At 38.2% G+C, this 25367-nt stretch overlaps 1 protein-coding gene across 1 annotated transcript; it reads right to left on the bottom strand.

The window, feature by feature from the left end:
* Positions 1-14229: 14229 nt before the first annotated feature.
* LOC125663770 (uncharacterized) lies at positions 14230-22322 on the bottom strand. The gene is made up of 2 exons (XM_056153127.1): positions 14886-22322; positions 14230-14282 (listed from the first exon to the last, which is right to left on the bottom strand). Exon 1 carries the CDS (start codon positions 21499-21501, stop codon positions 15889-15891), a length of 5613 nt encoding a protein of 1870 aa, XP_056009102.1. The 5' UTR covers positions 21502-22322; the 3' UTR covers positions 14230-14282; positions 14886-15888.
* Between the last annotated feature and the right edge of the window lie 3045 nt (positions 22323-25367).

Here is a 25367-nt window from a genome sequence, read left to right as displayed (position 1 = left end):
CCTATTTCATATGTGGGTTAGTTATGAGTAGAAGAGGATTCCTATTGTTTTTCAGGTCAAAGGTCAAGGGTCAATCTACTCCCGACATAGGAATATAATGTCCGCTCAATATCTTGAGAACCCTTTGCTTGAAAGACATCAAACTTGGCACACTGGTACATCCTAATGAGTAGATGACCCCTATTGATTTTGAGGTCATATGGTCAAAGGTCAAACTGGGCATAGGAATATACTGACCATTCAATATCTAGAGAACCCTTTGCTTGACAGACATCAAACTTGGTACACTGGTACATCTTCAGGAGAAGATGACTACTAATTATTTTAAGGTCACATGGTCAAAAGTCAAATTGGACATAGGAATATACTGTCCGTTCAATATCTTGAGAACCCTTTGCTTGACAGACATCAAACTTGGTACACTGGTACATCTTCAGGAGTTGATGACCCCTATTGAGTTTTAGGTCACATGGTCAATCCACTCTTGACATAGGAAGATATTGTCTGCTCAATATTTTGAATTGATGATACTACTCTCAATTAAATGATGTGTGTGTGTATAACCCTTTTCAATTTTGCACCATGGGGGGCATATGTGTTTTACAAACATCTCTTGTTGCATTTCAAGGGTCGATGTTTGCCCTCCTCTCGCATTTGTATTCTTTATAGGATTTCTGATGTTTCTCATTGTTCGTTATCTTCACCTTTTTCATCCTGAGACAAGACGATAACATATCTAAAAAAAATCTCTTATGCATGAATTATCTAAAATTAATGATACTACACATCTTCTTTACATCAGAAATGTTTTCACCCCCCTTTCGTTCCTTTACTAAGAGTTGTTTTATGATGTATATTCATGTAAATAGACTCCAAACATTTGATATAAATACACTGAACAATGCGTATATTGTGTGTAAGAAAATGGTGTGATAATAATGGAGACACGCGAACATCAAATTTAGTATACAGATTCTATAAATACATGTAACTAATTGATAGGTTTGTAAAGTTTGATAAATGGACTGTGTGGCCGTCCTGTCCCCTGAATCAAAAGTAATAGTAAATTGACGTTTTATAGTGTCAGGGATCAAGGTTGTGGAGCGGCGGTCCTGTCACCAGGAACGTTTTCATTTCATTTTTATGGAAAAACACTGTTAATTGTGGACATTTATTCCACCTGTTGAAACCATTTTATGCAAGAAGTGAGTAAATAATGAATCAAAGAGGATCTGATATTTTGGTCCTAATGTGAGGCATTTTGTAAGACATCAAAGCACTACCAATCTTCTGTGAATTTATTTATGTCCTTATAGGAAAGTTACACCAAAGCTCTCATGCAAGGAGTATGCATATCCATTTAATCTCTAGCCACACCATAGGTAGATTTTAGGAGTGGATCCAAGAAATATTCAAAGGTAACTTTTTCGCTGGTGTGTGCAAAACGGTAAAGATCGAATGATCATTTTCGTTTGAAAAAATTCAAACAAAGTGGAGAGTGCAACCCATAAAGTTTTAATATAATTATGCTACTTTGCTTCAATGCGATGTCTACAACACATGTACATTTCATTCGGGTTCGAGACCGATCTCGAATGCTTAAAGACCGAGAAAATAGGCACCGCCTTCAAAACCTGGTCTGTGAACCCTTGTCAATCAGTAGAAATTAAGATTGGATGCTAGAAATTGATGGACATTTAAGTACTAGTCTTTGTGTATACCTTATATATCTTAACTGGCGATCGAGGCGTCCGTGCAATCGTTTGATGTTTACTGCGCAATCCAGCTCGATAGGGAAACGGTTTGCCTTTGTCATGTAGAGAGTCAAACTAAAAGCAATAATAGTAGTAAATTTTGCATACAATTACATAAATTATAATAGAATATAGTAGGTCTGGTATGACCATAGATCCGTGTTTTTCCAGTTCTTTTTTTCTTATTCCATATAGGACGTCTGAGATTGATCACGGTTCTTTATCTTCTGCTTTTCTCATTTAAAAAAAAAACTTTTGGAATGTCATTTTGAGGCAGATTAAGGCACCAAAGGGTAAATGCACCTGTTTGATAGATCGTGTCCATTCTTATTCAAGTTTAACGGCATAACCGTCTACATTCAGTACATTTAAAGATATTATAAAGTGTTGTGAAAGTCACTAAAATCTCCATGGAATAGATTAACATTTCGTACTTAATAGGAACACATTTATTTATAGATACTTATATATGAACCTGTGTAGTCCAGTGATGAAAAAGAATCAAACTTTCAATGTAGGTGATTGATTGATTGAATATTGTTTACCGTCCCTCTCGAGAATATTTCACTCCTATGGAGACGTCACTACTGCCGGTGAAGGGCTGCAAAATGTAGGCCTATGCTCGGCGCTTATGGCCATTGAGCAGGGAGGGTTCTTTATCAGACTAGTTGTATCCGCGCGTCACAATTTTTCTAAAGAAAATTTATCGCTTATTTTTAATCGTACGTTTGGGGTTCAAATGGGCCATGGGGGAGGTAAATATATTGAAAAATATTATATTAACAATTTGAGTAGGAATTAATATTATGTACATAACAATTGATAAAAGTCTGACGGCCGATTAATATATATAGACACTGGGGAAAGACTCATTTATTTATTTAGTAAATAATTATTTGTTATAAAAGTGGAAAACACTGTGTTTTGTATCCTAGCACCTAAAATTGTGAATCCTCATATAAATATAAACAGTTTAGGACAAAATATATATCGATAACTAAAAGACACTAAGTATCATTAGTTTGTTGTCTTTGGGAAAAAAAAAAACTCTGATTGGGCTCAATATTTGCGTAAGCTGTTTCCGTAAAAAAAAAAAAAAAAAAAAAAAACAGCAATAAAGTTAAAAAGTAAAGAAAATCAAGTTCATTTAAGCGTTTACAACCACAGCAAATTCTGAAATACATTGCCACGATTGAAGCACGGGCGCGCCGAATACAAGTACCCCTTTATCGTGCCACACCTGCTGTGACACGGGATCTCGGATTTTGCAGTCTCATCCGAAGGACCACCCCATTTAGTCGCCTCTTACGACAAGCAAGGGGGTACTGAGGACCTATTCTTACCCGGATTCCCATGAGAATCGATGTAGGTGAAGATGTGTGTGATGATTTTAAGGCGTTATGAACAGAGGAACTTTCTTCAGAAGGGAGGCAAATTGTTGAACTTAAAAGAAATTGTTGCACGTCTCATGTTAATTTCCCTATAAAGGTGTTGAGCGAGATATCAATAAAATAAAGTTATTCAAATATGATAAAAATCAATTGTAACTTATGTCTTGGTTCAAACAGTTTTGAAAATAAGCTTAAAAGATGTGTATTAACAAGAATTAGCCAAAATAATTTTAGTTTAAATCAAGCAATAAGCGATTTATATGATTGTTAGCGTTAAAATAGAAGGTATCTCCGAATTTCAGAAAAACTGCCTCCGTGAAACAAAATGAATTTAGCATGAACATGATCTTCGAGTGTTCCAGTAAAAAAAACTATCGCTTTGAAATGTTGTTTCACGAAGGCATTTTTGTTGTTGTAAATTTCGAAAAATCGAAACGATTTCACTGATATCATTTTCAACTTCACCTGCATGTACGTTAACTTTCCATTGCAACTTAGGTTCTACTGCTTGCTTCAGTAGATAAGGTCGTAGAATTTAACTGTAAAGAAGTCAACTTTTTTAACGACCGGGTTCGAATCCCTCACGGACACAGGATTTTTCCAAGTTTGTTAAAGGGACATTTTTAAAGACACGATTTGAGCTGAAAAATTTCAAAGTTTATTTTTCCATTTTTTATGTGTAGAATGCTTAATTAAGGTATTTCTAATGATCAATCAGAATTTGAACGTCAGTTGTCGAAGTACAGAGTTCACAATTCTTTGTTATGTACACAAGGTTCGTATCCTGTTTGTTGTTATACGCCCGTCTTAGGACGGGACGTATTATGTTATGGCCTTCATGTCCGTCCGTCTGTTAGCTTTTTCGTGTCCGGCTCATAACTTAAATACTATGAGACCTAGAATAATCAAACTTTGTCAGATGATGCATCTTGGGTAGAAGGTGTGTCGCACATTACAACCAGGTCGCTGTGACTTTTAATTAAGAAGATATGACCAAATATGGCAAAACCCTGTCCGACTCATAACTTGAAAACTATGAAACCTAGAATCACCAAACTTTGGTCAAATAATGCATCTTAGGTAGAAGGTGTGTCACACCCTACTTTAGGGTCACTGTGACATTTAATTAAGGTGATTTTTTTAAAAAAGTGTATGTTTTAATGGGTACAATCCCTTCTGATCTAATGGTTTTTTAGTAACCTTATTCAAAAATGTTACATCAAGAAAATACATATTTTTAAAGATATACTGTACAGTTTTTTAAGCCTTTATAATGTTTCTTTTGTTTCTAACAGTAACAAGAGAAATTCCACTTGTCCCATGGGGGTAGCATGCAAAGGGCATTTTGATAAGATTAATTAATGGGTTTAGTGTAAGAAGACTGTCTTAATCACTTCTGGTAGAGCATCTCTGATCAAGCAGGTGTTATCTATATCGCTAGGGAATTGGGCAGAAGGAATCTAAGCCTCTTAATTAGTAGTGATCTGTCTTGGTGGCTAGCCTTTATTTTCAAAATGAAGTTATCAAAATTAATTTGACATTGTACAATATAATTTTTTTTTTTTTTTCCCTTAGCAACCAACATGCGGAGTGTCATTTCTGAGTAAGATGAACAGATGGTTGCAATATGTATATAGGCATATTTTAATGATAAGTAATTTGATGTTTTATTAAGAGGTGGCAATAAAAAGATATACAATGAGCAAAGCTGCAGATTTGGCATTTCTTTAAATCCAAAACTACCAGTTGAAAAAATATAAAAATGCACTATTTGTTTTCATTAAACAAGAGGCCCATGGGCCACATCGCTCACCTGAGTCACCTTGGCCCATATCTGAAGATTTTCCATATATATTTGCATGTAAAACCTTGATCCCTATTATGGCCCAAACTACCCTTTGCAAACTTGAATCTACACTATGTCAGAAAGCTTTCATGTAAATGTCAACTTCTTTGGCCCAGTGGTTCTTTTAAAGCTTTTTTCTATATTTGTATGTAAAACTTTGACCCCCCCCTCACTTGTGGCCCCATCCTACCCCCCGGGGACCATGATTTGAACAAACTTGAATCTGCACTATGTCAGAAAGTTTTCTTGTAAATATCAGCTTTTCTGACTCAGTGGTTATTGAGAAAAAGATTTTAACTATATATTTGTATGTAAAACTTTGATCCCCCCTTGGGGCCCCATCCTACCCCCGGAGCCCATGATTTGAAAAACTTGAATCTGCACTATGTCAGAAAGTTTTCATGTAAAAAGCAGCTTTTCTGGCTCAGTGGTTCTTGAGAAGAAGATTTTTCCTATATATTTGTATGTAAAACTTTGATCCCCTATTGTGGCCCCATCCAACCCCCGGAGCCCATGATTTGAACAAACTTGAATCTGCACTATGTCAGAAAGTTTTCATGTAAAAATCAGCTTTTCTGGCTTAGTGGTTCTTGAGAAGAAGATTTTTAAAGTTTTTCCCTATATATTTGTGTGTAAAACTTTGATCCCCCCTTGAGGCTCCATCTTATCCCCGGGGGCCATGATTTGAACAAACTTGAATCTGCACTATGTCAGAAAGTTTTCATGTAAAAATCAGCTTTTCTGGCTTAGTGGTTCTTGAGAAGATTTTTAAAGTTTTTCCCTATATATTTGTGTGTAAAACTTTGATCCCCCCCTTGGGGCCCCATCTTATCCCCGGGGGCCATGATTTGAACAAACTTGAATCTGCACTATGTCAGAAAGTTTTCATGTAAAAATCAGCTTTTCTGGCTTAGTGGTTCTTGAGAAGATTTTTAAAGATTGTTCCTATATATTTGTATGTAAAACTTTGATCCCCTATTGTGGCCCCATCCAACCCTTGGGGCCCATGATTTGAACAAACTTGAATCTGCATTATGTCAGGAAGCTTTCATGTAAATCTCAGCTTTTCTGGCTTAGTGGTTCTTGAGAAGAAGATTTTTAAAGTTTTTCCCTATATATTTGTGTGTAAAACTTTGATCCCCCCTTGGGGCCCCATCCTATCCCCGGGGCCATGCTTTGAACAAACTTGAATCTGCACTATGTCAGGAAGTTTTCATGTAAAAATCAGCTTTTCTGACTCAGTGGTTCTTGGGAAGAAGATTTTTCCAATATATTTGTATGTAAAACTTTGATCCCCTATTGTGGCCCTATCCAACCCCCGGAGCCCATGATTTGAACAAACTTGAATCTGCATTATGTCAGGAAGCTTTCATGTAAATCTCAGCTTTTCTGGCTTAGTGGTTCTTGAGAAGAAGATTTTTAAAGTTTTTCCCTATATATTTGTGTGTAAAACTTTGATCCCCCCTTGTGGCCCCATCCTACCACCGGGGGGCCATGATTTGAACAAACTTGAATCTGCAATATGTCAGGAAGCTTTCAGGTAAATTTCAGCTCTTCTGGCCCAGTGGTTCTTGAGAAGAAGATTTTTAAATGACCCCACCCTATTTTTGCATTTTTGTGATTATCTCCCCTTTGAAAGAGACATGGCCCTTCATTTGAACAAACTTGAAAGCCCTTCACCCAAGGATGCTTTTGGCCAAGTTAGGTTGAAATTGGCCCAGTGGTTCTGGAGAAGAAGTCGAAAATGTGAAAAGTTTACAGACGGACGGACGGACAGACAGACAGACAGACAGACGCCGGACAAAATGTGATCAGAATAGCTCACTTGAACCTTCGGTTCAGGTGAGCTAAAACTACAGCAGAGAGAAGTACATATAGCATTATGAATGGAAAAATCATTTTAGATCTTTTTACTATTAAAGTTTGACATGATTTTCTTTCATCCACTCTTCTCTGTTTTGTGATAATTAAATAATGATTGACGGGCGTATCATGTGCTGTGGCGATGCACTTTATTTACTTACAATGTAGGTTAAATTTACAAGTACAGTTTCCTTTAAAGCAAATTTCTCCAATTTACAAGTTAATTCTGAACACAACAAGCATTCTGAGAGTATTGCATGGCAATACATAGTTCCCTACCGGTTGCAAAAATTACTGTACCAAAACAATATTCAAAGTTCATTATGTAGGTTATGGTAAAATGGAAAATTGGGGAACCAGGATAGGAATGGATGGAAATCAACTACTATTCAAGTAGAGCCTAGACAAGGAAAAACGACAAAATTAGGTTTACAGTGTAGGTCTTTAAGCAAGTCAATAAACTGTGAAATATAGGTGATCATAAATAATTTAGCTACATTGTTTATTACTATGCTAGAATGTTTAATGAGTGTAGTACTCTTATCTACAGAAATAAGAAACTTGGATGTAAACTAACAATTCATGCTATTTTTCTAAGTCCATGGGCCATAACCTAATAAAACATCAACAGACAGAGACGAAATTCGAACTTGATCTTTAACTTGTTATGACAAAGCAAAAAAAAAATAAGAGTCTGGAAAACTGCATGATAATTCATGCTATTTTTCTAAATCTAAGGGCCATAAGCCCATAACTAAGTGAAATATCAACGGACCGGAACCAAATTCGAACTTGATCTTTAACTTGTTATGACAAAGCAATGTACCAAATATTAATAATTATCTCCAAGCACAACCAAAAAAAAAAAAAAAAAAAAATAAAAGTCTGGAAAACTGATAATTCATGCTATTTTTCCAAGTCCAAGGACCATAACTAAGTGATAAATCAACGGACCGAGACGAAATTCGAACTTGATCTGTAACTTGTCATGGCAAAGCAATATACCAAATATCAAATAAATATCTGCAAGAACAGAGAAAAAAGTGCGGAAAACTGAACAGACGGACGGACGGAGCGCAAACCTAAAGTATCCTTCGACGACAGTAGGAGACTAACAAAATAGTTTCTAGTGTTGGGCACATTTCATTTCGTTTTAAAGATGCTATTTTCTATTAAGCAATTTACATGTAGATAGAAACATGGCACGAGCCTTGTTTACATAACTACGAATGGTGAATGATGTGAGTCTTCGCGGGTTATTAAGCGTAAACTGCACCAAGTTACATTATAAACGTATGACAAAGGTCAAAGTTAGTATCATTCCTTAATGGCCCTGTCACACTACATCACGACCATCACGACCTCACTACGTTCTATCATTTTTTTTAGATCGTGGTGAGATCGTAGTGCGAACGGCATGAATTTGTAATTTTGTCTGTCTTCACGATGTTACTGCGTCCTCACTACGCTCTTATCACGACTCCACTACGATTAAACTACGGCCTTGTTACGATTTCACCACGTTCTCACTACGTTCATCAAGTTCTTACTACGCTCCCACTACGTCCATCACGTTCTAACTACGCTCTCACCACGACTGCAACACGAGTTTCCTACGCTTCTGCCACGATTCTACCACGATCTTACTACGATTCTACCACGATCTTACTACGGTTCTACAACGTTTCCGCGCCGCTGTCGCCACGCTTTGCAGCAGCTGAATCAGATCCAGATTCAGTATAAATACAGCTCAGAACCTTCTTGTCATCCATTTGTACCAATATTTCCATTGTAAAAACTGAAAGAGGTCGTGGTGGGAAAGGTAAAGGGAAAGGGAAAGGTGCTTGTTTGCATTTGCTCTCCAAAGACCTGGAGCAATATTATGTTGATCGTCTTCCATGTCCAGTAGAGCATTTTGTAAGGTTGGATATCGTGTTCTCATCAAGTTGTGCAGACAAACGCAAGTCTCAGTTACAACACCAACGGTATCTGGGCCTTGCATCATTGTCGATAATAAAATTTGCCATCTCTGTGCTAATATCCCAAACGCGTTCTCCACAACACGTCTCCCCCTTGAAATTCTGTAATTAGTAATGGCTTGTTCTTTTGTCATACCTCGTATGGAATAGGGCTTCATCAAATAGGTTCTAAGTCCAAAAGCGTCATCACCCAAAATGAAATAAGACATGTCCTGGACATCGTTAGGCATTGCATCTGGTTCTGGAAATCCAATACTTCTATCTTCCAAGCATTCTTTTAATTCAGAAGCGTTGAATATCTGGGCATCCGACATGGAACCATAACCACCTACATCTACCCATAGGAACTTGTAGTCTGCATCAACCAAGGCAAGAAGAACTATTGAGAAAAAAACCCTTATAATTATGAAACAATGTCCCAGTTTTGGTGGACTTCTAACAGCAATATGTTTGCCATCTAATGCGCCACAAGCATGTGGGATGTTCCATCTTCAATTAAATTCCTCAGCAATAGCCCTCCATTCTTCTGGTTCTGTTGGACCTGATATAACTTCGTCTTTATACTCTTGAACAATTTCTTTGCAAACATCAGGTATAAATGTGCATATGGTATTGCGTGCGACTCTAAAATTATACTGGAGGGTTGAATATCGACCGCCCGATGCCAAATGTCTTATGGTTATAGCCAGTTTTAGACCGGGTTCTAGAGCTTTTCTGAATGTGGTATTCTTCTTCTGAATTCGGGGTCCAACTCTATTCAATAATTCATCAAACATCTCTGGAGGCATCCTCAAAAAGTTGAAGAAGGACTGTTGATTCTCCATCCTCAATTCATTCATCAGTTGATCATAATGGTCAAACTGAAGTCTTCTTTCAACAGAAAGCCAAGGTCGTACCCAGCAAGATATACGCTGCCTTACGATTCTCCTCCTCCTTCGCCTAAGTAACAATATAGCAGCTTGGTCGTTAAGTGCCATATACTGAATATGCATCAACATCTCCATCAATATTTCTTGGTCTGGCCTTTCCATGATTCCAAAGAAGCAATGGTCATATGCAACCTTTGTTCAGTTTTTATACCAGTGTGTGGGGGAGAACAGAACGTGATTCGGTCGTGGCTTGCGCGCTGTGAAATCGTAGTGAGGACGTATTAAGGACGGGATGAGCTTGGTAGAAACGTACTACAGTCTTCAACAACATAGTATGGACGTGTCGTGATCGTAGCGGAAGCGTGAAGAAAACGCAGTGCAAACGGGATGATCGTAATGAGAACGTAGTGAAAACGGGATGGTCGTATAGAGAGCGTAGTGGAATCGCAGTGCAGTCGTTTTCTTATGCATCACGATCCCATTACGATGCTACTACGACCATGCCGATCTAAATACGACCTTAGTACGTCCTTACTACGCTTCCACTACGATCAAATTTGACCACGACCGCACTACGTTTGTTTTGAGCATGTTCAAAGTTGCTCCACGACCATCACGACCATAAAGACCTTACTACGTTCTTACTACGACCTTACTACGACGTACCCGATCGCACTACGATCATCAATTTTTACATGGTCGTAGTGCGAACGTGGCCTAGTGTGATGGGGGTATAAATACAATGTGTATATGAAAATTCATAAGAATCTTCTGAAAAACCACTGGGCCAGATATTAAAGTTTTTTTTTTAAATCATGGTCCCCGGGGAAGGGTGGAGCCACAATAGGGGGTCTTTTAAAATATACTTCTCAAGAACCATTGGGCCAGAGAGGTTTACATTTACATGAAAGCTTCCTGACATACCCGGTAGTACAGATTCAAGTCTGTAAAAATCATGGCCCTTGGGTGTAGGTTGGGACCACAATAGGGATTAAAGTTTTAGATGTGAATATATAGGGGAATTCTTTAAATATGGGCCAAGGTGACTCAAGTGAGCGATGTGGCCCATGGGTCTCTTGTTTTATATGTTAGCATTGCATACTTATATGAGGAAAAAGGTATGGCTTTTGGACGAAACAATATATTCATTGAATACTTTTCCTACAAAATTCCGTGGGGATCCGGGTTGGAATAGGTTCTCAGTACCCCCTTGCTTGTCGCAAGAGCGACTAAATGGGGTGGTCCCTCGGATGAGACCGCAAAAACCAAGATCCCGTGTCGTAGCAGGTGTGGCCCGATAAAGATCCCTCCCTGCTCAATGGCAATAAGCGCCGAGCATAGGCCTAAATTTTGCAGCCCTTCACCGGCAGTGGTTACGTCTCCATATGAGTGAAATATTCTCGAGAGGGACGTAAAACAATTTTCAATCAATCCTACAAAAAGTACCAGGTCTTTTTTAAGTCTTACTATTTTAAGAGAGATAACTCGTCCATAAGGAATTTCCTATCCAACATTGTTTGTATTTGCCACATACATGAATGGATGCGCATGAGTATATAAACTTTTTTCCAATTACATGTATGTTCAAAATATACACGTACATTCTCTATTTATAGATGTTAGATTAACCTTATCAAAGAAATAATCATAAACGCATAATGACTAAAATATTGTCTTTTAAATTAGTTATTTTAGTTTAATTCCGACATGATAAACCAAAATATCTCGAAGGGGAAGTTCTAGAGTATGCAACTGAAAATTATGAAATTCAATTTTCTTTGGTAAATATGTAAAATTTGTGATAGTAAAGCGTAGTTCTAAAATCCCCTCACTGGCAATTAATTTATATGTGAGGGGTCACGGAGTTTGTAGATGCTACATTTTTTGGCTCGGTTGATTAGAATTCACACTTCACATATAGCTTTGTCAACAAGAATTGATTTGTGGGTGAAAAGGTAAAGTTTACTATTTTTCAATAAATTAATCTGTATTCAGCTAAATCATTACCTACATTGCGAGGGGATAACCCGCCTTTCAGAACTCTTGTATAAGTTGTTTTTCTTTCAGTATTTATTGTGTCATTAGTGGACAAGATGTATTGAGAGAAGATACATTGTAGATAGGACCAAGATGATTGAAATACCTCGCACCCTGATCTTAATTGCATCTGATCTAGCAGTGGTGGATCGAAAAAAACAAACCATTAGATAAAACGTCGATATTTATTTGTATTGCTTATAGGAGTTATGAGATTGATCACTGTTCGTTATCTTCACCTTACATTTAAATGTCGAATTGAAGGCCACAGCAATATATTTTTTTCTTCTCACGTAGATTGATTGATTGATTGTATCTTGCTTAACGTCTCGCTCGAGAATTTTTCAATCATGGAGACGTCACCAAGACCGGTGGAGGGCTTCAAATTTAGCCCTATGCTCGGCGCTTACAGCCATTGAGCAATGAGGGTTCTTTAGCGTGCCACACCTACTGTGACACGGGACATCCGTTTTTAAGGTCATCTCCGAGGACCCGTGACATTCACACCTGATGCCGAGCGTTTGGCGATGGAACTGTCACTACCTATTTTAACGACTTAGGTTTGTCGCGGCCGGGATTCAAACGCTCTAACCTCTCGGCCACCGCGGGGTTCTTCTAACGTAGAAGTTTCTAAATAAATTCTGCTTCATATGAAGTAATCGACATTTAGATATATTGACGACGTTTTATCTAATAACAATAATAACTTTCATTCAATTCCACTTCATACTTAGATATTTTATTGAAAGTAAATATTAACGGCAAACTAACAACTCAACTCTATGACAAACGGGAAGATGAAAGGTGAAGATAATGAACAGTGATCAATCTCATAACTCCTATAAGCAATACAAAATAGATAGTTGGGCAAACACGAACCACTGGACACAACAGAGGTGGGATCAGGTGCCTAGGAGGAGTAAGCATCCCCTGTCGACCGGTCACACCCGCCGTGAGCCCTATATCCTGATCAGGTAAACGGAGTTATCCGTAGTCAAAATCAGTGTGCAAAGAACGGTCTAACATTCGGTATGAAACACGTCAGACAGATTTCATCTTCTCCATCGTCAATTTTCCATATTTATGAAGCAATATTCCATTATCACCTGCATATGGTGTTCATATCTCTCAACTGGACCTTGTGTCCTCATCGATCAAGCATATAATTCCAATCAAAAGTTCTACATTTTCCCAAATCTACAGGATTCTTTAATAGCTCTAATCACCATTGATGAGAAATCATCTGGGTTACCGATTCCTCTCGGTAAGGACAAATGAGTGCACCGGTTGATGTAAATGGCAATTTGTGTATATTCTCCTTTTCTGTGTAAAAATGATGGAAATATTGGAAGGAAACCCACATGGTGGAATCTTGTCAGCTCCAGTGACGAATACCATTAGGTCTTCAAATGTAACGTCAACAATTTTGTCTGTGAAGAAAGAATAATATTCACCATTCCAGGACCAAAGATTTAATCGTACAAACAAAAGAGGTACTGTGAGCAATGCTCACTAAGAATACTCCCCGCTTACCCCAATCTCCCAAAGGGTGTTGTTAATAGGTATAAATTACCTCTTTCCTGAGTGTAAAAATATGGTATGCCTTTGTAGAAGAAAATGGAAGATATAGTCCGAACAAAAATCCATGGCATAAAACTATAATTTTGACCTTGAGATCAAAGGTCAAGGTCATATAAAGGTCACATAGTCTCATTGTGATACACCCATGTTTTATGGTATGACTATGTCAAAACCTTTTAATGAATTTTGACCTTGAGGTCATATAGAGGTCATGAAGGTTCCCCAAACATCGTCTCATGGTGATACACTCATGTGTCAAATATGGTATGCCTATGTCGAAGAACAAAGAAGTCATGACCCTGACACGAATCCATTGTAAAAACCTTTAATTTTGACTTTGAGGTCAAGGTCATATGGAGGTCATGAAGGTACATGACACATCGTCTCATGGTGATACAGTCGTGTATCAAATATTGTATGCCTATGTCAAGGAACAAAGAAGTGGCCCGGACACGAATCCAGTGTAAAAAAAAAAACAACCCTTTAATTTTGACCTTGAGGTCAAGGTCATATAGAGGACATGAAGGTACTCGACACATCGTCTCATGGTGATCCACCTTTGTGTCAAATATGGTATGCCTAAGTCAAATAACAAAGAAGTTATGGCCCGGACACGAATCTGCACAGACAGACAGTGATTCCTATATACATGTACCCCCCTGAACTTCGTTCGTGGGATATAATAAAGAAACAAGAGGCCCATGGGCCACATTTCTCTTCTGAGCACCATTCTGCAGAGGTGGGTTAAGTCTTTTAACCAGTGGTTAAACATGGCTGCCCGCTTGCTGTTTGATGTCAACTTTGGCAGACGACACAAGAAAACAAGTTTACAGACATTTTAATCACATTTTCAATGACAGTGAATACAAAGAAAGGTATAGGTTTTATTCTGTCACAAGAAAGACGATGTATGTTTCTTTACTTTTAATGGCAGAGAGACAACCTCCAGGGAGGGTAAAATACTGTAAACAAAAATAAGATCCTATTACAACAGGTTCTGCACAAAAGATAAGTGGCATGGTTTATAATAAACATGTAATATGTTATTCAGAACATATCTACACATTTCATGCTAAAGATATCAAATTTCAGTAAATCAAGAATAACATGCACCAAAAGCTTTACAAAGTTATCAAAAATCTTGAATTCTAAATACACACACTAGAAGACTTATAAAATATTGATACTGATATGTGAAAACTTAAATGTAATCATCACAACCTTTGAGAAAAAATTTAAACTGTGAGCAATTTACACAGAGCGATTTACATATCGAACACGTGAAAGGTCAATATATAGTACGTTCAGAAAATAAGCGAGCGTGCCCCATTTACACAGAAAGAAAAAATAACAGCAATGAATAACATCATTAAAGATCTATCAGAGATAAGATAACCATGAAATATCAATTAATCAAATTTAGACAATATAAACTACCTGCATGTCATGATATACTGGCTGCTTATCACATCGGGGTCAACAAGTGTACAATAACAAATATGCGTATGCATTCTTAATATGACTTGCATTTAACATAAAAGTTAATAAAGAGATTAAAAACTTACACTTTGGTGCCATGAAGTTGTGGAAAGTTGGAAGTCAAAATGCATGAGTACGGGTACCATGCCGTGAACGTGCTGGGAGCTTTTTGTAACATACAAAACAAAACCAATCCCGGACAAATATAAAAAAAAAATCCGGAATCCAGCACACTCCCCTCCTGATTTTTATAAAAAAAATCACTACATCAAATTCAATATGCTAAACTAGCAAAATCATACATACATAATACATAAAATCAAATATCAGTCATTATCCATGAAAATTGAGTCACTAATCATCTGAAGATACCAACAGGACAAGATCGACTACGGGTCGAACGAACACACAAATCTTGTTTTCCTTATAGAGTTTGATTTCCACTTTCCTGACAAGGAAATCGTCACTTGGAAAAAGTTTCGTCACTATTGCCATAGGCCACATGGATCTATGAAAATCCTTCTCTCTTACAAGAACAATATCACCGACATTCAAGTTCACTTCTGGCTGCTTCCACTTTCTCCTGACTTGAAGAGATGAGATATACTCTTTCGTCCATTTCGACCAAAATTCATCTGCTAGACCCTGAACCAGTTTCCATTGACTACGTAACATATCCTTGGTCCCAAACTGTGGAAACGGGCATGTATCGTTTTGACCTTTCTTGTGAGTCAACAACACTGAGGGAGACAGAATTTCTGGGTTTTCTGGATCTGTTGAAATGGGCAGCAACGGACGAGAATTCACTATCGCTGAAACTTCAGCCATCAAGGTCACTAATGAATCATGAGTTAGTTTATTCCTATCTTGCATGAGCATGTTATCCAGAATCCTCCTACAGGTCCCTATCATACGCTCCCATGAGCCTCCAAAGTGAGAGGAATGAGGAGGATTAAACTTCCAGGAAGTTCCATAGGTTTCTAGAGTTTTTGCGATTCTTCCATCCTCAACAAATTCTGCTTCAATGCCCAAGTCCTGAATTGCACCCACAAAGTTAGTGCCCCTATCTGATCGCAATAGTTTTATGGGTCAACGAATTGCTACAAAACGGCGGTAGGCATTGATGAATGCTGCACTGCTCATCTCATCTACTACTTCCAAGTGAACTGCTCTTGAAACTAAGCAAGTGAATAAAATTGCCCATCTCTTTTGCTGAGCTGATCCACCTCGAGTCTTACGCTGGAGAACTGACCATGGTCCAAATGTATCAAGACCAACAAAGGTGAAAGGTGGTCCAGGAGATAATCTGTCCTCCGGAAGATCTGACATCTTTTGAAATAGAAATTGTCCACGACACTTTCGACAAGTCACACAATGACGAATAATAGAGGACACAAGTCTCTTACCGCCAATCACCCAATAGCCCGATGCACGGAGAGCTCCCTCTGTCATGTGTCTGCCCTGGTGATGAATTTTACCATGAAAATGTCGCACTAAGAGGATAGCAATGTGATGGTCTCGGGGAATGATCACAGGCTGAGTGTTGATGGAAATAGCCTTTCCATGTTTCAATCGTCCTCCAACTCTGAGAATGCCATTTTCATCTTGTACAGGAGCAAGAGGAAGAATTTTGGATTTGTTTGACAAAGAACGTCCAGTTTGCAAAGAATTGATTTCATCACCATAAACTTCCTGTTGTACTAGTTTCACAATAAATTGTTCCGTTTCAGCTCGTGTGGGTTTGCTCTCATTGTGAAGTTTCCTAATGAATCCTTTCAGAAACATGATAGCTCTCACTAAACTGTTCCATGACGAGAAAAATGAAAATCTCTGAACCCATGTTTTGTGGCTGATCACTTTCATTTTGTTCACTGATATTTCTGGGCGGACCTCAGTATCCTCTTGAGGATTTACAAGCTGAAATTCACTAGATGGTAATTGTACATGTATGTCATTGCGCAAAAGGTCTGGACCCGTTAGGTAGGTTGAATTCACCAAGTCTTCTGCATTGATACGTCTCGTTGCAATGTCAGCAGGGTTACTGTCTGTTGGAATGAAGTACCACTGAGTCGGAGAACTAGCTGCTCTGATCCTATTCACCCTATTGGTGACATACACATAGAACCTCCGTACCTCGTTTGACAAATACCCCAACACTATCTTGCTATCTGTGTAATAGTAGAAATCCTGTGAGGGGATGTTCAAATGCTCTTTCACCAACTCTGCAACTGCAATGGATAGAACTGCTGCGCAGAGCTCAAGGCGAGGAATGGTATGACCATGAACAGGTGATACTTTTGATTTGCCCAGCAAAAATGAAACATCACTTCCCTCATCTGATATCAGTTTTAAGTATGCTACCGAAGCTATTGCGTCCTTAGATGCATCACTGAAGATATGAACCTCTCTACGCAAAGCTTCATGAAATGAAATTGCAGAATATTTGCGAGAAATTTGAAAATTCTGGAGATGCACGAGTGATGTGATCCACCGTTCCCATTTCGATTTCAATTGAGGCGGTAACTCTTCATCCCAATTTACAGGTCCTGAGACTGACATCATTTCCCTGAGAAGCAATTTCCCATACAAAGTCATGGGGGCTGCAAATCCTATGGGATCAAACAGACTATTGATCACTGATAACGCACCTCTACGGGTATAGGGTTTGTTTTCTGTCGACGCTCTGAACACAAATCTATCAGTAGAAATGTCCCATGATAATCCTAGACTGCGCTGAATTGGCGGAGTGTCAGATCCAAGATCCAATTCCTTGAGATCTGCTGACAAATCATCTGATGGGAAATTCTGTAACACAGTTGTGCTGTTCGAGACAATCTTATGCAAACGCAACCGTCCTCCAATTTCTAACGCTTTCTGTGTGCGCTTCATGAGATCAATTGCCGAGTCAGGATCTGGACAAGAAATGAGTCCATCGTCCACATAAAAGTTTTTACAGACAAAATCTCGGACATCACTGTCTGCATTCTCAACGGATTTTCTGAGACAAAAGGTTGCAACAGATGGAGACGGAGAGTTTCCGAAAACATGGACTGTCATCCTGTAGTCCATCAACGGTTGTGAAATGTCATTATTTTCGTGCCACACAAATCGTAAATAATTGCGATGAGTTTCGTCCACCTTGAAGTTGTAAAACATGTGCTCCACGTCAGCTGTAAGAGCTATAGCTTCCTTCCGAAATCGCAAGAGTACTCCCAATAAATTATTGGTTAAATCCGGTCCTTTCATTAATACGTCATTCAAAGACGTTCCCCTGAACACTGCTGACGAATCGAAGACGACTCTAACTTTTCCAGGTTTCTTGGGATGATAAATTCCGAAAAACGGTAGGTACCATTGTTCACTAAGTGTTGGCAAAGGTGGTGCTACCTCAGCATGACCGTTTTCGAACATTTTTCCCATGAATTCAACAACGTGTTTCTTCTTGACTTCATCTTTCTGGAGTGAACGGTCTAATGATTTAACACGCTGCAAGGCTTGAGTTCTGTTGTTAGGCAACAGCTTTCTATTTTCGCGAAAGGGAAGTGGTGCAGTCCAGCGATCATCACAGTCCTTCGTAACCTTACTTTCCATGAGACTTATAAAAAGCTCGTCTTCCACTGATGGACCAAGCCTCTCATCCTGTGGCGTTTTCTCGAAGATCGAGTTTTCTTTGATGGTTAACGTGTTAACACATGGTTCCAGATAGGTTGCTCTACCATTAGCAAGAATGTGAGTTTTGCTAACTGTGATTGTTTGAACAGATTCACGTCCATGGAGAGCTCCAATACAAGATTCACCAACCACAACCCAACCAAGAGGTAATTTGTGAGCGTAGGGTAAGTTATCACCGCCTAACCTCTGATCCACAACATGGTGTGCTTGTATAACGTCACGACCTATCAAGAGTTCTATGTGTACACTGTCATCAACTGGTGGTATGTACGATACCAAATCACAAAGATGAGGAAAGTTTTTCACTACTTCCGGAGAAGGTATTTCATGTCTATTATCGGGAATGTCTGAACACTCGATAAGAGACGGAATCTTAATCCTGACACTATGATCTGCGGACTCAACAACATAATTGTTGCCTTTTCTGCCAGTCGCGGAAACTTTCCCTGAACAGGTTGATAAAGTGAAGTTTATGTGTTCCGAATGATCATCAAAGTTGTCAAACAGTTCCGGTTTTCCAAGGGAGTAATTGCTTTGATCGTCGATCAATGCGTAGACCTTGCGAGCCTGCATGGGTTGGTCCTCATTGTAGACATACACTTGTAGAATTTTTGCGCATGACTTGCTACAAATTTTGTCAGTCCCACAAACCTGTGTACATTTTGTATTAACACCGGTCCGTGACTCCCCTCCATGCCGATTGTCATCTTCTGTAAGATTCTCATCCTTGTTATGAGAGGGTTGCTGTACATTTTGAACACGCAATACATGAAGTCCAGTCGGGTGACTTGTCTGATTACAAACATCACATCGGATAGTCTCTTGGCATTTGTTCTTGGTGTGTCGTTTCAAACTGCAGCAACGGAAACAAAGTTTGTTTTTCTTTAGAATCTCCATTCGCTCTTTCATGGGTTTCTGACGGAAAGTCCTGCACTGATTCAAATTGTGGTTTGTGTTGTGCACGGGGCACATCAATTTGTCCTCAGCTGTAGAGTTTGTAGAAAGTTCCGTTTTCCTTGCGTTCACGCGAATTTGGGGTTGATTATTTGCTGACTGTTTCTGAGAAGATAGTGTGCTAGTGTTGTACTGAAAACTCGGGTCAGTGCGCCATTTTGCCATGTCGTAGATGAAGTTGACAAAATAACTGAACGGAGGAAATAGCATTCCATGTTGATTTTTGTAAGTATTGGCGCGAGATGACCACTTTTCTTGTAGATTGGTCGGCAAGCGAGATACTATTTGGTTTACTCCTGTGGATGAATCATACATTGCAAGCACTGAAGAATAGAGCGGGTTGGCCTTGACACACTGAATTTCACTCAAGAGGTCGTACAAATCATAAAGTCGTTTGCTGTCAGCCGGAGTGTTTGAAAGCTTTGGGAAGTTCGTAAGTTTGTTTCGTAAGCACGCTTCTATCAATTCAGGACTGCCATACCGAATGTCAAGTCTATCCCACAATTTGTGTAATGCATCCACGTGATTTCCTGCACTGGCCGTTTTTATGCATTCAGCCTGCCTGGATGAATCTGGACCCAGCCATTTGATCATGAGATCCAGTTCCTCTGATGGTGTAACTGCAAGTTCTAACATTACAGCTTTAAATGTTTGTTTCCAAGACAAATATTGGATGGGACTATCATTGTATTTAATGAGACGCGAAAGCACTACATCTTTTCTGGCCATCATCCTAGTCATTATCTGACAAAGTTCAACCTGCGAATTGTCTACATGTGGCATCATATTGACTGATGTGTAGCAATTACCGTATTGTGATCCTGAGGTTTGAGTAGTCACCGGATTTGGCTGAGACGGTAAACTCGAATATGGCACAAAGGTAGGCGTTTGAGTAGTCACTATAGAATTTGCCTGAGATAGTATACCCGAACGCGGCATAAAGGTTGGCACTTCAGTATTTAATAAGTGATTCGGCTGAGGCAGTATGCTCGAATGTGGCACAAAGGTTGGCGCTTCAGTATTCAATAGATGATTCGGCTGAGATAGTACGTCTGAACGCGGCGCAAAGGGTGGCGGCAAATCATACACATGACTTGTTTGTGATGAAGTTGCAAGCAAGGGACTAGAGTGTACCATGGTTTGCGTTGGTTGATATGCTGTACGCCAATTTTCATTCATAGGTGTGGAACATAAATTTGCCAATGTCGATAAAGGAACAAATGTTTCACTAGACTGCATAGATGTTTGCACAGTTGACGTGAATGCACTATCAGTGAATTGCACACGAGGTCGCACAGCTGATGTGAACGTGCTATCAGTGGACTGTACAGGCGGTTGCACAGCGGATGTCAAAGTACTTGTAATTGCTTGCACAGGTGGCTGAACAGAAGTGTTAGTGGAATTCACAAAATGTTGTTGAATAAATTCACTTGTCCTTGCTTGTCGAGCTTCAGTAATAGATTCTGTTTCTATATCATCTAACTGTTCTGCATTTTCCATCACATTCAGTGCTGATTGTAAGGCTTCGGTTTCTTGTTGGATTTCAAGTAGACTGATTTCCGCTTCCAATGCTGCCTTTTGGGTCATAATGGCAGCTTGTTTCTCGACGTATTTCATTTTCACTTTCGCAGCCTCAAGTGCGGCTCTTTTCTGAATAATCGCAGACTGAGTAGATGAAAGGATTGATCGGCCTGATCCAGATTTAACGCTTTGTCTGTCACAGCTAGGATCTTTTGTTGCAACTTGTGTGCGTTGAGTGAGAACCTCGGTAACAGCCCTCGTTACATTATCTCTTAATTTCAAATGTGAAATCCTTTCTGTTTCGCTTTCAACTGATCTGTGTTTTACAAGAAAGTCAACATAATGATCTGAAAGTCTTTTAAAATCACCACTAGCTTGTTTTATCTGCTTATGTACCATCTCTGCATCCGATATTTCTGGATATTCCTGAAGAGTGGATATTAGGACATCAATTTCCTTTTGAATATGTTTTATTTCCCGATCATATTTCCTGCATCTGTCCATGAACAACTCGGCTCCAGCCTCTGTGAGTTTCCTTTCCCGTTCCATAGCCATGTCGAAGTTATTTTACTATTCTGTCACAAGAAAGACGATGTATGTTTCTTTACTTTTAATGGCAGAGAGACAACCTCCAGGGAGGGTAAAATACTGTAAACAAAAATAAGATCCTATTACAACAGGTTCTGCACAAAAGATAAGTGGCATGGTTTATAATAAACATGTAATATGTTATTCAGAACATATCTACACATTTCATGCTAAAGATATCAAATTTCAGTAAATCAAGAATAACATGCACCAAAAGCTTTACAAAGTTATCAAAAATCTTGAATTCTAAATACACACACTAGAAGACTTATAAAATATTGATACTGATATGTGAAAACTTAAATGTAATCATCACAACCTTTGAGAAAAAATTTAAACTGTGAGCAATTTACACAGAGCGATTTACATATCGAACACGTGAAAGGTCAATATATAGTACGTTCAGAAAATAAGCGAGCGTGCCCCATTTACACAGAAAGAAAAAATAACAGCAATGAATAACATCATTAAAGATCTATCAGAGATAAGATAACCATGAAATATCAATTAATCAAATTTAGACAATATAAACTACCTGCATGTCATGATATACTGGCTGCTTATCACATCGGGGTCAACAAGTGTACAATAACAAATATGCGTATGCATTCTTAATATGACTTGCATTTAACATAAAAGTTAATAAAGAGATTAAAAACTTACACTTTGGTGCCATGAAGTTGTGGAAAGTTGGAAGTCAAAATGCATGAGTACGGGTACCATGCCGTGAACGTGCTGGGAGCTTTTTGTAACATGCAAAACAAAACCAATCCCGGACAAATATAAAAAAAAAATCCGGAATCCAGCACAGGTTTAGTAAAGAGTCAGTTCATTTCATCACTGATCTACTAGAACCCGAGTTCTGTGCTCATATTCCTTATCAGGTCGAGATGGTTCTACATTACGCTACAGGTGATAACATGAAAACTATAGGCGATACACTGGGTTTCCACAAGTAAAGTGTTTCTCGAAGTATCCCAAGCCCTGACCGATTTGGCCTCACGTTTTGTAAAGTGAATTTTACTGTGTAGTGAGCTACTAAATATTCTACATCTCATTTTCTGTTGGCTAAAAATAGATGGTAATTCCATCTGCAGTTTTTATACCCCCCGAATGAAGTTCTGGGGGGTATATAGGAATCACTCTGTCTGTCTTTCCGTCCGTCTGTGCAGATTCGTGTCCGGGCCATAACTTCTTTGTACTTTGACTTAGGCATACGATATTTGGCACACTGGTAGATCACCATGAGACGATGTGTCGAGTACCTTCATGACCTTGACCTCAAGGTCAAAATTAAAGTTGTTTTTTTTTTTTTTACAATGGATTCGTGTCCGGGCAATAACTTCTTTGTTCTTTGACATAGGCATACCATAGTTGACACATGAGTGTATCACCATGAGACGATGTGTCATGTACCTTCATGACCTCCATATGACATTGATCTCAAGGTCAGAATTAAAGGTTTTTACAATGGATTCGTGTCAGGGCCATGACTTCTTTGTTCTTTGACATAGGTATATCATATTTGACACATGAGTGTATCACCATGAGACGATGTGTCGAGTACCTTCATGGCCTCTACTTGACCTTGAACTTTGACCTCAAGGTAAAAAATTATAGGGTTTTGACAGTCATACCATAAGACATGGGTGTATCACCATGAGACTATGTGTCATGTACATTCATGACCTCTTTATGACCTTGACCTTTGATCTCAAGGTCAAAATTGTAGGTTTATGCCATGGATTTGTGTTCGGACTATATCTTCCATTTTCTTCTACAAAGGCATACCATATTTTTACACTCAGGAAAGTGGTAATTTATACCAATTAACAACACCCTTTGGGAGATTGGGGTATTCTTAGTGAGCATTGCTCACAGTACATCTTGTTTAATTTCTAATGCAACTTTTTCTTTCTGCAATTTAATAAGTTCTTTCATTAGTACGATCCTCTACCTATCCTCTCTCAGTACACTTTTCTGCAGATCTTGCAGACTTTCCTGATCATTTTTCCTCTTCTTTGTTTTACCTAAAAAAATCAATATACATCAATACAATAGTATACTTAGATGTTTATTAAATGTTTATATTTGAAATATGTTTTGAGTTTCCAAAGTTCGTTTTTTGTCAAATATACTTATTACATTATGTAGTGGTTTTTTATTATTATTCTATAATTCAAATTTGTTTTCACTTAATTCTTTGCAGTGAGACAATTTGATTTGCAATTTTTGACTATAAAATAATTTTGGGATACAGTGAATCATTTTTTTGTAAATAGTGTTAGACTCGCACTATTGATGTCTTTAATATTAGACATTGCTTTATATACGATGCCTGTTTCATTATTCTTCTAGCTGATCAAGGTCCCAGAACTTGATAATGTAACATCATATGTTACAGATGTCCCTAAAATAAATTTCAATTTTAAATACTGAATTATTTGACAGTTATAACCTTTGCTTTGCAATACATGCACACTTGAGAGCGCTCTTAGTAACCTCTCCCAATTGACCCAGTGCTATAAATCTTTAACCTCCATTCTTACAGAAAAGTAAATATAGATCTGGTATTATGCACTACATTCATGTATAAGTATTATGTATGTCATATGAGTTTACATATTTATCATTGTTAAACTTACCTTCCACATTTTCTGGGAGTTCAAGAATTGTCTCTGTACTACATTGGCCTATGAATTTCAAATATTGCTAACTATATAAATATTGTTAATTTGTAATTATGTTTAATAATTTATTAAATATATATAGATATATAAAATGTTTTTATTATATTTATATCACCATTGGTCTTGTGAAAATGTTATATGCTAAAATAAACTTGTTGTAAACATATTGCATTGCCTTCAAAGGTGACTGTCTTTTCACTGATGGTTTGAAAACCTAGATTGTATGAAATTAATTAAGAAAATTTATTACCATCATAAAGAAAATTTTAAATCATCAATACATAACTTTACAAGCAATTGGGATGTTATAAAAGAAGCTGACAAGAAACAAGAGAAATAGATGAAGTCATGGGGAAGGAGTCACAAGTTTACATGTATCAAATGTGCCTCCTATGGTACTTCTGGATTAAATCAAAAATAGAAGTGCGTAAAAAATAAATATTTATTCGGTATATACATACATACAAACATAAATACCCAGGGTAACCCATGAAAGCTCGAAAGCTTATTTCCAATGGGGTCCTTTGATGCACGGATGTTTGCGCTAGGGGGTCATTGATGGTTTGCGTAAATAACAAAACATTTAAATCCGATTGAAATATATTTTGTGTGTATGTTTCTAAATTAAATTTGCACAAAGAACATTGTTCGTTGGGATATTGTATTTATAAATTATAGGAAATTATAATACTAGGTGCAAAACACTGATGGGGCGAAGTGAGAAGTTTCCGTAACCTTCACATTGCTAATGCATCAAGTATGATTGGACTGTAAATTTCAGTTTTAAAATTAGATAGGATGTACGTGTATGGAATATACTTCAACTGTTGTTAATAATGAGTTTCTTCCTGAATATTATCAGTGAATTACAACTCTGAAGTTCGGTCTCTCGTCGGATAGCCCAAGACATGTATTGCAGACGAACACAAGTTACGAATTTCCTCTGCCATAGTTACTCAATGTTCTTGGACAAATTACAAAGGAGTGGTTTGCGAATAATAATCTTACCAGGAATTATGAGGCCTCCGACCTCAACTCCTCCCCCGATCCCAATGAAGTTGGGAGAATCGTGGTGGATATCCAAGATTTTTTGCGACACCGGATCAATTGGCTGAGGAGGCGGACCTCACTTGAAAATTATGG

This window comes from Ostrea edulis, chromosome 1 (genome assembly GCF_947568905.1).
Source record: "Ostrea edulis chromosome 1, xbOstEdul1.1, whole genome shotgun sequence".
In the NCBI taxonomy this organism is placed as follows: Eukaryota; Metazoa; Mollusca; class Bivalvia; order Ostreida; family Ostreidae; genus Ostrea; species Ostrea edulis.
The sequence above is the reverse complement of the archived record's forward strand: the minus strand, read 5'-3'. Positions and strand labels throughout refer to the sequence as shown.